This window comes from Corythoichthys intestinalis, chromosome 18 (genome assembly GCF_030265065.1).
Source record: "Corythoichthys intestinalis isolate RoL2023-P3 chromosome 18, ASM3026506v1, whole genome shotgun sequence".
Taxonomy (NCBI): Eukaryota; Metazoa; Chordata; class Actinopteri; order Syngnathiformes; family Syngnathidae; genus Corythoichthys; species Corythoichthys intestinalis.
This window is the reverse complement of record NC_080412.1, coordinates 23665678-23681811: the sequence shown is the minus strand read 5'-3', so window position 1 is coordinate 23681811 and position 16134 is coordinate 23665678. Positions and strand designations below refer to the sequence as shown.

The following is a 16134-nucleotide window of genomic DNA, read 5'->3' as shown; positions in this document are numbered from 1 at the left end:
CCAAAAATTTGACTCAAGTAAGAGTAGAGTTATTTCCAAATAATATTACTCAAGTAAAAGTAGTAAAATACTCTCTGTAGGTCATTCACTAGGTCTCCCCGTGTGGTTCTGAGATTTTTGCTCACCGTTCTTGTTATCATTTTGATGCCACGGGGTGAGATCTTGCATAGAGCCCCAGATCAAGGGAATCAGTGGTCTTGCATGTCTTCCATTTTCTAATAATTGCTCCTACAGTTGATTTCTTTACACCAAGCGAAGAGTGAAAAGTTACAGAAAACATTTGGCCTCCGTTATTGCCAACAAAGGGTACATAACAAAGTATTGAGATGAACTTTTGGTATTGACCAAATACTTATTTTCCACCATGATTTGCAAATAAATTCTTTAAAAATAAAAAAATGTGATTTTCTTGTTTTTTTCCCACATTTTGTCTCTCATGGTTGAGGTTTACCCATGTTGACAATGACAGGCCTCTCTAATATTTTCAAGTGGGAGAACTTGCACAATTAGTGGTTATTTGCCCCACTGTTGGTGCAATGACAAAATAACAATGCAGATCCAGTAGTGTGTGTGTTGCCTGTGAAAGAAAGATATAGAGTGTGAGAGAATATTGCCATTGTCCATATGTCTCATGGACTTTACACATGTGCTGTTTTGATACCGTAAGAAAAGATCGGACAAAATATTGTACGTTTTACCAGGTCCAAAACAAATGAAGAGAGAAGAGACCAATGGAGAAGAAGCCACAAAGTACAGAAAAGAACCATCACCATGTCCCATTTGTAGCAAAGTGAGTTCTCTGCCTGCAACTCTAACATTCGCTCAGGATCCCAGAGTTGACCATTGTTCTCATATGCATGAGCAGGTGTTCTCCTGCCGCAGTAACATGAACAAACATCTGCTAACTCATGGCGATAAGAAGTACATCTGTGAGATCTGCGGCCGCAAGTTCTTCCGAGTGGACGTGCTTCGGGATCACATTCATGTTCACTTTAAGGTGAGACATCTACTCTAGGACATTTGTAGCCTATTCTCGTTAGTTAAATGGCAAGCATTCGCGAACACATGGGAGTGTGTTCCAAAAAGGAGGACATATCAGCAAGGGTGAAAGTTCCTACAATTTCTTGCCGGAACTCCCTGACATGAAGGTTGCCACCGAGCCAGTATTTTATGAAAAAAAAAAAAAAATTTGTTTGGGGGGAGTCTATCCTCCTAAAACCAATGAAATGCAGAGAAAACTGCTTTTGGCACAGTTATTGCTATTAACCAGGGGTCCTCAAATACAAATTTTGGAGGTCCACAATTATTTTGTTCATACAAGCATGGGTCCATTTATTTGTAGGTCGAAGGTGGGAAAGGTGGTTTTCTTTTGACCAAACAAAAATACAATGCACATTCTGATTAAATAAAAATAACAAAACATTTTTTTTACTTAAAAATACTAAAAAAAAACAACAAACAAACATGCAAGTACAATGTTTACACATGTACACTAAATAATTGATAATATCTTTTCTTAAGGTGCAAACAATAACTATTGGCAGTACATTTTGTAACTGCAAAACACTGCTGGACAAAAACAAAAAGAATGCAAGTACTACAGTACATGTTCGCATGTACAGAACATAAATGACAAGCTCTGTCATTAAGGTGCAAAGATAATAATTATTGACAGTAACTTTAACTGTAAAAAACTGCTCAATGAAAGAAATGGCATTTGGGGGTCACAACGCTGTTTACTCACATCATCAGCCAGTACTTCAATGCGATTTGTGGTTGATGAATTTGAGAGTGAGATTTGAGTTTTGTTGTCATTTCCTACTTTTCTTTTCCCTCGAACATTCCTGCCATCACTTCAGTCATACAGTCTTTTACTATTTCTCCATCAGAGAACGGCTTCTTATGTTTGGCCAACACCCACGACACTCTGAGTGAACACTCCTTTGCAATTTGTAGCTGTGTGATAGATTTGTCAATAAGTTTGTTCGACTCTTCATATGACTGCTTTAACCTGTAAATTTCTTGCCCTCTCAAATCTGATTTAGGAGGAAACTTATCTTCAAAAGAGCTGTGATCTTTAAAATAATGGTGTTTCACATTTTCTCTTTTTAACACAGCAACTGTCTTTAAGCATATTAAGCACACAGGTTTGGTACTTGCAGTTGGTATCATGGACGCATATTTGTCAGTCCATTCCTCATTGAAGCGGCGATTTTCAATGTCCACATTTCTTCTCTTGGTCAACTCTGAGCGTGCCATTTTGTTAGATTCGGTTTTCTACTGGTGGCATGTTAGCAAACAGATTGCAAAGTGCCAGGTGCGACTCGTGTTTCACACTGCTGCGGTAGTTGTTGCCAAATGTTGCCAATGGGAAGGAGGTAGATGATGAAGAGTAGGGGTCCGAGGACAGAGTCCTGAGGCACACCACATCCAAAGCTTTTTGTAGGGTCTTTTAATTTCATTAGAATTTTAGTTTCAGACTCATTTAACCTACACATGAAGCTGTACATCTAACCGACACATGAAACTGCACATCAAATTTGTTAAAAGCGCCTTAAAAGTGGGTAACCCAGAAGTAACAAATAACTGGCTGGCGCTGTTCCATCTAGGCACACGCAGTAACAGCCTCAGGGCATCATTGTAGGCTACATTTAGCCTCTGCATGGATTTGGAAATGTATCTGGTCCATAGGTGAGCAGTGGAAAAAGTTGTGCAGTACACCCTAAACAGTTCGGTTTTTATTAATAAAATCACTGTAAAAAAAAAAAATGAAAAATTAATTTTGTGACTTGTAATATTAGGGTGTGAGGATACCCTCTAACTTCTCAGCTTAGGTTACCTAAAGAGGTAGCAACAGCTCTGTCGGTTGCTCACAAAACCACGATAAGCAGGCTACTCCTCTTCATGTACTTACTAGTGTTATTAATTTGATAGCATGTGACAGACGATGTTTTCGCTATCAGAATCTAACATTAATGAAATTAAATTTTAATGAACCTGTCATATTAAATTAGCAATTTTCCACTACAAAAAAAGACTGAGTGGAGCACAAGAAACCTCTAGGAAACGAACATCAAGTGACAAGTTACAATATTATCACAATAATTTCATACAATAATATTACTGAGTGTAGAGGCAAGTCTTTTCCTAACATATCAAATAAGGTTCACATTAGACACAGCTGAAATAAGTTTTTTTTTTTTCTTACGGCAGGATATAGCCTTAATGGATGAGCAGGAAAGGGAGGACTTCATCAAGAAGATCGGAATTTCAGCAGGTGACAGCGACGAGAAGGATGATGAAGAAGATGTCAATGACCCTGAGCGCCACAAGTACAACTGCAAGAAATGTCAAGTTAGCTCTGCCCCGTTCAACCGAACAATTTCAAGATTTGAACTTGATTAGTTAAGATTGATTGTCTTTTCTGCTTACAGATGTCATTTGCCAAAGGCCGAGAATACCTTAAGCACATCACTGAACAGCATAAAGAGCGAGGCTACGGCTGCGCTATATGCAATCGACGCTTTGCACTCAAAGCTACTTACAACGCTCACCTTGTCATCCACAGAGAGCAGCTGCCTGACCCTGCCGTGCAAAAGTAAGCAGAATTGTGCTTTTACTAGTGATTTTTGGAATTTCTCCTGAGGTTTAGGTTCATTTTCATGTGAATTTGAAGGGTTCTTTGTGTGTCTCAAGTGTACCTGGGCAGGATAAGGAGTAGAAAATGGATGAATGGCCTGTCCAAAAGCTGGACAAGTTAAAATAGGACTACAATTATAAGCAACATGTCTCACTTTTAAATCACTTGTTAGGATCTAAAAATGGTCCTTGACATATTGCATTTGCCTGCACCGACATATAGCATTTTCACGCACTTATCCTCATCTAAAGGTATATCCATCCCTGTGAAGTTTGTGGGAGAATCTTCAATAGTATCGGGAACCTGGAGAGGCACAAGATCATCCACACTGGTGAGATTATGCATCTGCAGTAAATCATTTGATATTAAAATCTCCAAATATGGGGGTGTCCCGATCCAGTCATGTAAATCGAGCCGATTGCGCCATTTTTCAGAGGATTGGAATCGGGTGAAAAGGATCGGGTTTTTAATTTTTAAAAAAATATTTTTATCTGCTTCATGCTCGTACAGCGACACAGCCTCTCACCCTTCCTCATGCTAAGCAGTGCGGCCAATCTGTCAATCTTGCGTTTGGTCAAGTTTGTAGCTTTGATCTTCACAGAGAAGCTTGGTAGCGCTACGATCAAAAGTAGAAATGTTTCAATCATCGTCAAATCATTTCTTATTCATTTGTCTTTTAAATCTTCTGTTTTCAAGACATATGGCCTTTAGTTGTTTGTCATGACGTTTGGATGTCTTCCTCGGTCTACCAGTACGCTTAACTTTAACAACCTTGCCATGCTGTTTGTACTTGGTCCAACTGACTGTGAACAGCCCACATCTATGGCAACCATACGTGCAGCGTTACCTTCTTCAAGAAGTTTGATAATCCTCTCCTTGGTCTCAAGAGACATCTCTCTTGTTGGCGCCATGATTCTTGTGAATCCACCTGGTCCAGCGGCCCTCCATGTTGTGATAACTGCACCGTTTTTAACTGTTGACTAACGAGCAGATCTAATCTGATGCAGGGGCCCAATTAAGGAAAGGAAATTGACTGGGTGTGTCTGTATTTTCTACTCAAAATACAGTGATTCCATATTTTATTTCTTCAGAATGGAGTGGTACTATATTTATTTCCCTGCACTTGCTCTATAAAAGTAACATTTACTGACCACCACAATGTTTTTTATTCATTTCTTATAGTGTTTCTGAATGCCAAGGAGTTGCACTTTTGAACTAATTCATTATTTTTTCAAGCTTTTTATCGGAGTTTGTTCTACATAATAAAATGTCTGAGTGAGTGCTCGTCCAAGACTGGTGATTACATACTTTTTGCTAGCGGTTGTAAAAATGTTTTTTTTTCATACTAAAGGGACAGACAACACCTAGTGTACAGTAAACAACTTTTATGCAATAGACTTGTTCAAAATATACAAAAAAATAACACTGCTTACAGGCGCAGCCATTTTGTGATGTCAGTTTTACACACGCACACATGCTAGTGATAAGGAGTACAGATCGACCGACTGATAAATTGGGCCGATATATGGACTTTTTCCTACAGCTGTCGATAAATAGCCAATATAATAGGATAACTGTTATGTTCACTATTTGGGTGATGATCTTACTTATGAAGGTCGACTGATATATTGGACAGCCAATATATTTTATAGTAATATAATAATAATATAGTTTTTGCCAAGATCAGCCGATATACAGTACAACTTATAGAATAGGATAACTGTTATGTTGACTATTTGGGTGATGATCCTTCCTATAAAGGTTGACCGATATGTTGGCCAGCCGATATTTAAAAAAATATATCGGGCCAATATGTCTTTGTTTTTTTTGGGGGTTTTTTTTCAAGATCGGCCGATTTATAGTATCGCCAATGTAATAGGATAACTGTTATGTTCACTGTATGTGTGATGATGTTAATTGTAATTTTGTACCATCTAGTGGCCAATGTTACAAAAGGAAGTGGCAACTTCTAATATACACATTTAAATTTTTCATTTGCTTTCCATAATCAACTTAATTTTTAAAAAAAAGTATATTGGCTCACAAAATCTGCTTTTTTTTTTTTTTTTTTTTTTTTTTTTTTTAAATCTATCGGCCATTGAAACTCTCATATCGGTGGATGTTTGTTAATGAGTACTGATGATGTCTCAAAGAATGGCGGAAAATCTGGGATGCTCGCATTTAATAGGCAAAAATAGTTGATTGACAGACATTAATAACATGTCTGCACTAAGGCCAAACACTTCCTGGAAATAATTACGTTTTTCTCCGAAATATAGTACATCAGAAAAATGAAAATCTGTCGGTTTTTTTCTTCTCCCAATTCATTAAACACGGTTCTTTTCACTGAGATGCACACGATAAAAGATGTCATCTCTCTCTTTAAGTACACAATGCGGATGAGATGCATCATTCTCATTACATCCTGCAGGGGTGAAGAGCCACAGCTGTGACAAGTGTGGCAAATCCTTTGCAAGGAAGGACATGCTGAAAGAGCACCTGAGGGTCCACGACGACATCCGAGACTTCCTGTGTGCAGAGTGTGGGAAAGGTCAACTCCTATTGTATGACTGCCTTTTATTTGGATTATTTCAACACGCTACAACCTCCTGTACTGTATGTCCTGCACAGGCATGAAAACCAAGCATGCTCTCCGACACCACATGAAGTTGCACAAGGGTATCAAAGAGTATGAATGTAAGGAGTGTAACCGCAAGTTTGCCCAGAAAGTCAACATGCTAAAACACTTTAAGCGACATACAGGTGAGTTATCATTTGAAAGTGCTGTAATAAAATGAACAATTGATTGCATATTTTTTTCTGTTTTTGTCAAGGTATAAAGGACTTCATGTGTGAGCTGTGCGGCAAGACATTCAGTGAAAGAGCAACTCTTGAGACACACAAACTGATTCATACAGGTAATGATCCTTTGGATTATCAATCTTGGTACAGTAATACTGTATACTAGGGCTGCAGCTATCGATTATTTAGGTAATCGATTAATGCATTAATTACTTCGTTTGAATAATCGAGTAATCAGATTATGAACACTTAATGCATTGCAGAATACATTTTAGGATATGTAAAACATATAAACAAGTGTTTATATTAGCAATAATATTTAGATTGGCTTGCTAAGATTACACTTTTAAAAGAGCATTGAATGCGAATACAAAATACAATTCCTGAGTGTTTCTTCAAACTATGCAAGATTGCACTTTTATTTCACAAGAGCAATCAATGCATTTAAAAAACTAACATACCTAAGCTTAGCCTGAAAAAGTACAAAAAACATTAACTAAATGTGGATATACAGTAAGTACAACAAAAGGACAATCATTGCAAAAGTCCACTAGCTTAAATGCTACAAAATGCTAACTTTTTTTTTTAATACAATACTCTAAGCAAATTATTCAAACACGTATGCCCACAAAAAAAACTGCTAAATATACTATACTGCTCAATAACGAATGCGTAAACATACATATTAGAGCAAACAAAAACATACCTTGTGTTGGTCTTAACGGGGAGCAGCTGGATTGAGCCATGTTAGACGAGTTATGGCATATTCACTGTTGCCACTAGAGGGCAGTTTATCCACCCAAATCAATAAATCTAAATGCATTAGAACGTCACTAATTCCTCGAATCCTCTAAGAAGCAAAATTTGATTTGAAGCTTTTTTTCTAATCGAACTACTCGAGTTAATCGATTAATCTTTGCAGCACTACTGTATACCTCACGTGGGTTACACATGCATGAGAAAGAGCGTGTGTGGATTTTTTCCAATCGCACTTCAGTGGATCGACCCACTCTTGTTCAAATATCCGATTTTTGTTATTTACTATAAATAAATGAGACTAATATGTTTTTTAATTCTAACCTTATTACTAGGGCTGTCAAACGATTAAAATTTTTAATCGAGTTAATTACAGCTTAAAAATTAATTAATCGTAATTAATCGCAATTAATCGCAATTCAAACTATCTATAAAATATGCCATATTTTTCTGTAAATTATATATATTCTGTAAAATAAATTGTTGGAATGGAAAGATAAGACACAAGATGGATATATACAGTGGGGAGAACAAGTATTTGATACACTGCCAATGGGAAAATCCATTGGCAGTGTATTAAATACTTGTTCTCCCCACTGTAAATTCAACATACGGTACTTAAGGACTGTAGTGGGCATTTCACTCTACTGTCATTTAAATCTGTCAATGCTGTCCTCACTCCAAAGCGTCTACTTTTTCCAAAGCTAGACAGCTAGTGAACGACGCCTTAATAATCAGACTTCTTCCTTTTTCATCTGATTTATTAATAAAATAGTCTCAAACCATTGTCCTCTTTAGACCGTCATAAAACTACAACAAAAAAAGTACACAAGCATTGCATTAGCAACAACGTTAGCTTAGCACGCTATACGGGTTCACTAAACATAAACAAAAAGCGTCTTATACAAAAAATAGAACATTTCGCTTACGAACATAATATGTACATTCTTTACAACAACCATACTTACGGACAAATCTTGTCCAAGGATCATATAAGCACAACATTACAACGTATATGAACTGGCAAGAAAAAAAATAAACCATGTCGCAAAGCGACCACAAGAGTTCGCTGTTGTGCTGCAGCACAAAAAGCCTTGCTGTGAAACTTACCAAAAGGCAGAATACTGTCTGAGCGGGACATGTGCGTTAATTACGTCAAATATTTTAACGTGATTAATTTAAAAAAATAATTACCGCGCGTTAACGCGATAATTTTGACAGCCCTACTTATTACATTTAAAAAAACTCACTGAGGTAAGTATGGGTTAAGCACATGTCTTCTCTTTCCACCACTCAAGTGGATTTCTCTTGACTAGGTTAGGATCCCCATTTCTTTTGGAGAGTGTCTCCATTTCAATCCCTCTGCTGGGGACTGTACTGTCTGACCAGTACTGTGGGCACTCCCAAGGAGATCAGCCGGGTCTGGCCACAGGGTGTCGCTGCGTGCGTACTTAATGTCAATGCTGGACATTGGACAACTTCTGACTGTTATTGGCAGCGCATGCATTTCAAACTCGTTGTGTAACATGGCGTTTTGTATCGCAATATATAATTTGTCCTTAATCTAATTGATACCTACCAGGGTATCTGTAATTTGAAACAGAATAAACAGCCGTTCAAAAGTTTGGGGTCCCTAATTTTTTAAGGGAAAGCACTGTTTTGTTTTTTAAAGATAACATTAAACTAATCGGAAATGCACCCCATACATTGTTACCGTGGTAAATGACTATTTTAACTGCAAATGTCTGGTTTTCAATGCAATATCTACATAGGTGTATAGAGGCGCATTTCCAGCAACCAGCACTCCAGTGTTCTAATAGTACATTGTGTTTGCTAATTGCGTTAGAAGGCTAATGGATGTTTAGAAACCTCTTGTGCTAGTATGTTAGCACAGAAGAAAACCGTTTAGCTGGTTACAGAAGCTATAAAACTGACCTTTCTTTGAGCTAGTCAATTATCTGGAGCATCACATTTATGGGTGTGATTAAACTTTCAGAATGGCTAGAAAAAGATAACTTTCATGTGAAACTCGACAGTCTATTCTTGTTCTAAGAAATGAAGGCTATTCAATGCGAGAAATTGCCAAGAAACTGAGGATCTCCTACAACGGTGTGTACTACTCCCTTCAGAGAACAGCACAAACAGGCTCTAACCAGAGTAGAAAAAGAAGTGGGAGGCCCCGCTGCACAACCAAGCAAGAGGACAAGTACATTAGTCTTTAGTTTGAGAAATAGACGCCGTACAGAAGTTTCATGAACAGAACCTATTTTACAAGGAATTTGGCCAAGTTGTTCGGAGCTTAACAAGAAACTATACTGGCTATCAAGAATATGACAATGCTTTGAATTTGGCAGCTTAGGCAGCAGTATGCTCTTTGAGTGCTCCTCTTGTTCAATTTTACCATTAGGCCTCATTCCTAATCCTCTGTGATTTTACTGCATTATTTGGCCAGTGCATTTAACCCAGTTTTGGTTTTATGACAAATTAATTTTAGTTCGAAGAACCAAAAGCAGCCAAAAAACCGAACCCACAAAAAACATTAAACCTACAGTATCAAAAAAGAAAACATGATCAACAACATTTTTCCCCCGAAATAGGTTTCCCTGCAGATGAAAACTTATCTTATTTGGTGGAACTTAAAAAAAAACATAATTTGCCTCTTGTAGGAATTATATTACATTGTTTAAATTGACCAGTAGCTCATCAAGCCACTCCAATGTTTCCTCTTTTTCTACAGTGGGAAAAACGTGGACTTGCGCTACCTGCGATAAGAAGTATCTGACAGAGTACATGCTGCAGAAGCATGTGCACTTGACCCATGAGAAGGTAGAGGCCCAGTCGTGTTACATCTGCGGCACCAAGGTTTCCACGAGGGCCTCAATGAATCGACACTTGCGACGCAAACACCCTGAAGTGAGCAGCAATGCTTATTTAGTTTGACTTAGGTGTGCCATTACACATTAACTTGCCTGTTGTTTGCTTTTGTGTCTCAAGGTTGTGCCTGTGAGAATTGAGGATTTTGATGAGCTACAGGAATCCCAGACAATCAATGACTCGCCCATCAACGTCGTGCAGGTCAGATAAAGTCACCACACCTTGTATTGGTGTAATTGTTTTGTCATATGATTATCAGAATTGTTGGAATGAATAATCTTATTCCACCTCAGCCAAGCCTGACACTGGAAAAAGATGGCCAAACTCATGAAAGACTTAGCCGAACTGCACGCCATGCCAAGAAGAAGCTTAGAGTTACACCAGAGTCAGAACTCTCCGGATCAGATGATTATGTTGATTTTGAAGAGCAGCATCCTGAAACTCTGCCAGAATTCAACACTGTTGTTATAGGCGAAGAAACAGAAACGAGCTCTGCAGTGCAAAGTATCCAACAGGTGTGGTATATTTTTTCGCTAATTTCTTTTTCTAGAGCTTACCCTATGGAAAATAAGTGGTTGAAAACTTTCGTGGCCCGTCTGACTAGCCGTTTCACAGTATAATGTAGCTTGTGGGCATATCTGGATGGTCACCTGCATGCTATAGTGGTGGACATTGGTCAAGTTGTTATGAACGAGGAAGTTGCAATTCTGCTAAAACTAATGGGAGTATCATTGAATGCATTTCCTGCCCAGAATTTGCTCATCATCATGTTGAATATAAAATCCTTGGTCAAGATATTTTTCTGTTTTGTTGTTATTATTCTTAGGACATGAAAATAATGTCCTTTTTTTTTTTTTTTTTTTTTTTTTAAAGATACGATTTTTTTTCTGAAGTTAGACATGTCCAATTCAGTGGACTCCATGCACCTGCGCACTCAACATAAAACAATATAAATTTACTATCAAAAATAAATTACAGTGGTATGAAAAAGTATCTAAACATTTTGGAATTTCTCACATTTCTGCATAAAATCACCATCAAATGTGATCTGATCTTTGTCGAAACCACACAGATGTAAAAACAGTGTCTGCTTTAACTAAACCACCCTAAAATGTATAGGTTTAATATTTTAATGAGGATAGCATGCAAGCAATGACAGAAGGGGAAAAAATGAGTAAATGAACCCTCTGCCTAAGGAAACTTAAAAAGCAATTGAAACCAATTTTTACCAAACAAGGTGTGTGCCAAATCACTGATGAGTGGTTTAAAGCTGCCCTACTCACTATAAAACACATACCTGCTAAGACTTGTCTTGATGAGAAGCATTGTCTGATGTGCATCATGGCTCGGTCAAAAGAGCTGTCTGAAGACCTGTGATCAAGGATTGTTGATTTGTATAAAGCAGCTAAAGGATACTAAACCATCTCGAAAAGTCTGGATGTTCATCAATCGACAGTCAGAGAAGTTGTCTACAAATGGAGAGAGATTGGCACTGTTGCTTCTCTCCCAAGGAGCGGCCGTCCACCAAAGATGCCTTCAACAGTTCCGCGCAGAATACTCAGAGAGGTAAAAAAGAACCCTAGAGTGTCTGCTAAAGATTTACAGAAATCACTTCCACAGTCCAATGTCTCTGTGCACACATCAACTAGCGGTGCAACGGTTTGCGGTTCAAAGCCGAACCGTACGGTTCGCCCTGTACGGTTCAATACACCTTTATGAACCGCACCTTTTCGGTTTTGCTATTAATGTATTCCGAACGCTTGTGGAATGAATTGATCGAGCTCTGTGTGCCTGTGTGTGACGTGAAGCACCGCTGTGGAGAAATTCCTCTGTGTGCCTGTGTGTTACGTGAAGCACCGCTGTGGAGAAATTCCCGCCCCGCAAGTAAATGTCGTATCGCTGTCAAGCACCTGTGTAATAGAAGCCGAGTAACGCCCTCTCTCGCTTACGAGCGAAGTGAAAGTGAAACAAGACAGAAAACAAATAGCTATGGCAAGCGGAGGAGTGGAGAGACCGAATTTTGAGGAAGCACCGGCTTCTTTCAAATCTGCGGTGTGGCAACATTTTGGTTTCCCCGTGGACTGCAATGCGGAGGGAGAGAAAATATTGAAACAAAAAAACATTGCAAGCATTGCTCAGAGCTTGTTCACCATGCTAATGGCAACACTTTTATAACATGACTCCGGCACCTCAGCCGGCATCACCCACAGATATCACTTTCTCAGGGCAGGACAACCCCAAAGATGATACCAGTGAAAACACACGGCGGGCTTTGTCAATTTATTTGCAACGCTTGACCCGCGTTACATTGTTCCCTCGCGGACATATTTCTCCAACAACGTAATCCCCGACATTTATGAAATGGCACGCAAAGCCATCGAAGATGATTTCGCTAAAGCACATAGTTTCGCCCTGACCACTGATAGTTGGACGTCCCGTGCTACAGAGTGCTACTACTTAACTGTGATGGTCCACTATAATTCATACCTGTCAAGTTGTACGGTCTCGTAGTAATTTGTACAAGTGAGCGCTGATTTTTAAATGTGTACGCCGTACGTTACGTTCAAAATCTGCACGTTTTTCGTGCATTTTTTTTTTTTTTTTTTTTTCATCCGTTCGGATTTGGTCTCCGTTTCTGCAACGAGACAATGTTCGTTAATACGTTGGTTGAATGACGCGAGAAAAGTCAGACACAGACAAGGAAGAGTGTTTGTTGAGACGCTGTAGCAAACGCGATGCTAGGCTAGGTGGCTCCAATATTTCCTGACTGTAGCCGACAGCATACAATCTACGCCTAGATAACTCATGCATATAGAACTATATGCAAAATGACAGACTTGGTAGCGTTAGTAAACAGCCGCCATTTTAGAGCAGTAAACTTCTCAGAAAGGCTCTGTTGTAATAAACATTCCAAGCGAACCTGAGCAACTTTTTATCTAAAATACTCCTAAATCGGCAAAATCTTGAGTCTATCTTTAAAGGATGAAACAGTTATAAAATTTTCACATGTCGAAAGTAGACAGAAGGGAACTAATGCAAAAACGGGAGCAATTTTATCAACTTTAACAGTTGATTCACAACATTAAATGACCTCCAAACATAGGAAAGGTTACTATGTTTTTGGGTTTGTTTGTTTTTTTTTCTTTTTTAATGAAAAAAAAACATGAAAGGTATCACCAGTATGAAAGGTATCACCAGTAGTTTTGCCAAGTAACTTTTTTACTACTGTGTGTGTATTTCAGTAGTCAGTCACTACACTAGCCAAAGAGCTAAGAGGCATTTTAACAGTGGAAAATGTTTATATTTTAAGTGTTTATTTCTTTTTTTTTTTTTTTTAAAGAAAATTAAAGGCAGTTTAAAAAAAAAAAGCAAAACGCAAACCGAAACCGTGATCCCAAAACCAAGGTTCAAACCGAACCGTGGGCTAAGTGAACCGTTGCACCCCTAACATCAACTATATGTAAAACTATGGCCAAGAATGGTGTTCATGGGAGGACTCCACGGAGAAAGCCACTGTCTAAAAAAAACTTAAAAATAATTTGTGGACTGATGAAACCAAAGTTGATTTGTTTGGGAGTAGCACACAACGTCATCTTTGAGGGAAGAATGGAACAGCTCACCAACATCTACACCTCATCCCCTCCAGGAAGCGTTGTGGAGGGAGCATCATGATTTGGACAACTTGCAATCATTAATGGAAGAATTAATTCAAAAGTTCATCAGGATTTTTTGCAGAAAAACCTGAGGCTGTCTGTCAGACAGTTGAAGCTAAAAAGAGGATGGCTGCTGCAACAAGACAATGATCCAAAACTTTAACTTGAGAATGGTTTCAGATGAACAAAATGCACGTTCTGGAGTGGCCAAGTCAAAGTCCAGACTTGAACTCCATTGAGATGCTGTGGCATGACTTAAAGACAGTGATTCATGCCGGGCATCCCAGGAATCTGACTGAGCTAAGCAGCTTTGTGGAGAAGAATGGGCCAAGATTAGTCCTGATGGATGTGCTAGACTCATCTGCAGCTACAGGAAGCGTCTGTTTGAAGTTACTGCTGCCTGGGGGGGCACAAAACATTAAATGTGATGATTCACCTACTTATTTTTCCCCCTTCGGTCATTGTTTGCATGCTATCCTCATTAATATATGAAAACCTATAAATGTTTGGGTGGTCTTAGTTAAAGCAGACACTGTTTTTTCATCTGTGTGATTTTGACAGAGATCAAATCATGTTTGATGATGATTTTATGCAGAAATGTGAGAAATTCCAAACGGTTCAGATAATTTTTCATACCACAATAACTTGTGTTCTATTGATGTGAGTATAGAAACCCTTTATCCATTTTATGCTTTGATAAACAAGATCCAACTCAATTTGCTTTGCCAGATCACAATTGTCTTCAATCTTTGCAAAACTTTTCAGCTTGTATTTTCGAACATATTTGATGTATTCAGAAACAAATCATGAAAAACAACTTTACAGAGACTTTATCAACAGACTTTTATCAGCATCGATTACATATAGTTACCAAGTAGAAGATGTTTTTCTTAAAACAACAACAACAAAAATCTGCTTCATCTCAGGTGGTGGTTCTCGCTGACCCCAACGCTCCAACCACTTCCTCCCAGAACAACTCAGTTGGGCTGAGCAACATCACGGTCACACCAATCACCAGCCCAAATACCGCCCAGTTCACCAGCCTTCAGCCCGTAGCCGTCGGACACCTGACAGCCGGGGACCGGCCAATCTCACTGGACAACTCCATCCTCACTGTCACCTTCGACTCTGTCAGCGGCTCAGCCATGCTTCACAACAGGCCTACCGACCTTGTCCAAGAATCTGTCGGCCACACGGGGGGACCGTCGACACAGTCTGTCGCACATTTTATCAACCTTGCCGCTCTTGTCAACCCCATGGGCCAGCAGCTTGAATCCCAGACTATGGCCTGGAGGCCAGTACTGGCGGCCGAGGGCGGCCAGGTCGCCCCTGTGGTCGGAGGTACCCAGGCGAAGGTTCACGAGGTCGAGAGTCAAGGGCCCGAGAGGGAGCGGACAGGCCAGAGTCAGCCGCCCACGCCACAGCAGCAAAGCGGCACTGCACAGCAGATGTTCAGCTACTAATGAGGTGCTGGCCACCTCAAGCTAACACATGTATAGACACTTATTGTAAATTTTATCACTTGTACATAGATTTAATCGTCACCCTGATGCCTATCCAGTGCCATGGAAGTCATTTAGTTTTTTCTTTGTTAATTCTGAAAAATTAAACTGTAGAATTGACTATCGTAAATTAAAGTGCCATCCATCCATCCATTATCTATTGCTTAATCCAGGGTCAGGTCACGGGGGCAGCTGCTATAGCAGGGAAGCCCAGACTTCCCTTTCCCCAGCCAAGAGACATAGTCTCTCCAGCGTGTCCTGGATTGTCCCCGGTGAATCCCGCCAGTAGGACAAGCCCGGAACACCTCTCCGAAAGGTGTCCTGGAGCTGTCCAAGCCAGATGCCCGAACCACCTCAGCTGGGTCCTCTCAACATGGAGGAGTAGAGTCTCAACAGTGAATCTCTCCCGGATGACCGAGCTTCTCACCCTAAATAAATTCTTTTTTTTTTTTTTTTTTTTGTTTGTTTTTTTTTTGAAAGACAAAACCTACAACTAGTTGTTTACATTTTTCATTTAGAAAGTTCACCAGCCTTTTGTGTGCATGTTACCAAGATTGACGTATGGTAGGCATAGGATGAGATTTTGGCGGGTATTTCCTGAATCTCACTCCCCCCGCTAAAATGATCTCTGTTTAAAACTTGTGCCTTCTAGGCAGTGTTGTTAATCTTATTTTAAAAAAGTAATTACCGTAATTTTCAGACTATGAGCCGCTACTTTGGTTCTTTCATTTTGAATCCTGCGGCTTGTATTCCAGTGCGGCTTATTTGTTGATTTATTTGTGTTTATAGGTAGACCTTTATTTGACAGCGGCTTCATAAGACGGTCATAATTATGACATGACACTATCGTGGGCATTACTGAATGTTTATGACCGATGTCATTAAGTGTCATCCTGCAAATTATGTC

At 39.3% G+C, this 16134-nt stretch overlaps 1 protein-coding gene across 2 annotated transcripts in view; it reads left to right on the top strand.

The window, feature by feature from the left end:
- The window catches only part of prdm15 (PR domain containing 15), a 32792-nt gene extending 17154 nt beyond the window's left edge, over window positions 1-15638 (top strand). Inside the window, exons 13-24 of one of the 2 annotated variants that reach the window (XM_057821924.1) lie at window positions 702-790; window positions 866-997; window positions 3214-3354; window positions 3435-3598; window positions 3892-3971; window positions 6072-6191; window positions 6272-6403; window positions 6475-6558; window positions 9936-10111; window positions 10193-10273; window positions 10366-10587; window positions 14652-15638. In XM_057821924.1, the coding sequence (XP_057677907.1) occupies window positions 702-790; window positions 866-997; window positions 3214-3354; window positions 3435-3598; window positions 3892-3971; window positions 6072-6191; window positions 6272-6403; window positions 6475-6558; window positions 9936-10111; window positions 10193-10273; window positions 10366-10587; window positions 14652-15188 (1958 nt within the window). In that variant the 3' untranslated portion in view covers window positions 15189-15638. The remainder of the gene's footprint in view (window positions 1-701; window positions 791-865; window positions 998-3213; window positions 3355-3434; window positions 3599-3891; window positions 3972-6071; window positions 6192-6271; window positions 6404-6474; window positions 6559-9935; window positions 10112-10192; window positions 10274-10365; window positions 10588-14651) is intronic. The other variant, XM_057821923.1, reaches the window with a different exon arrangement.
- Window positions 15639-16134: the final 496 nt, after the last annotated feature.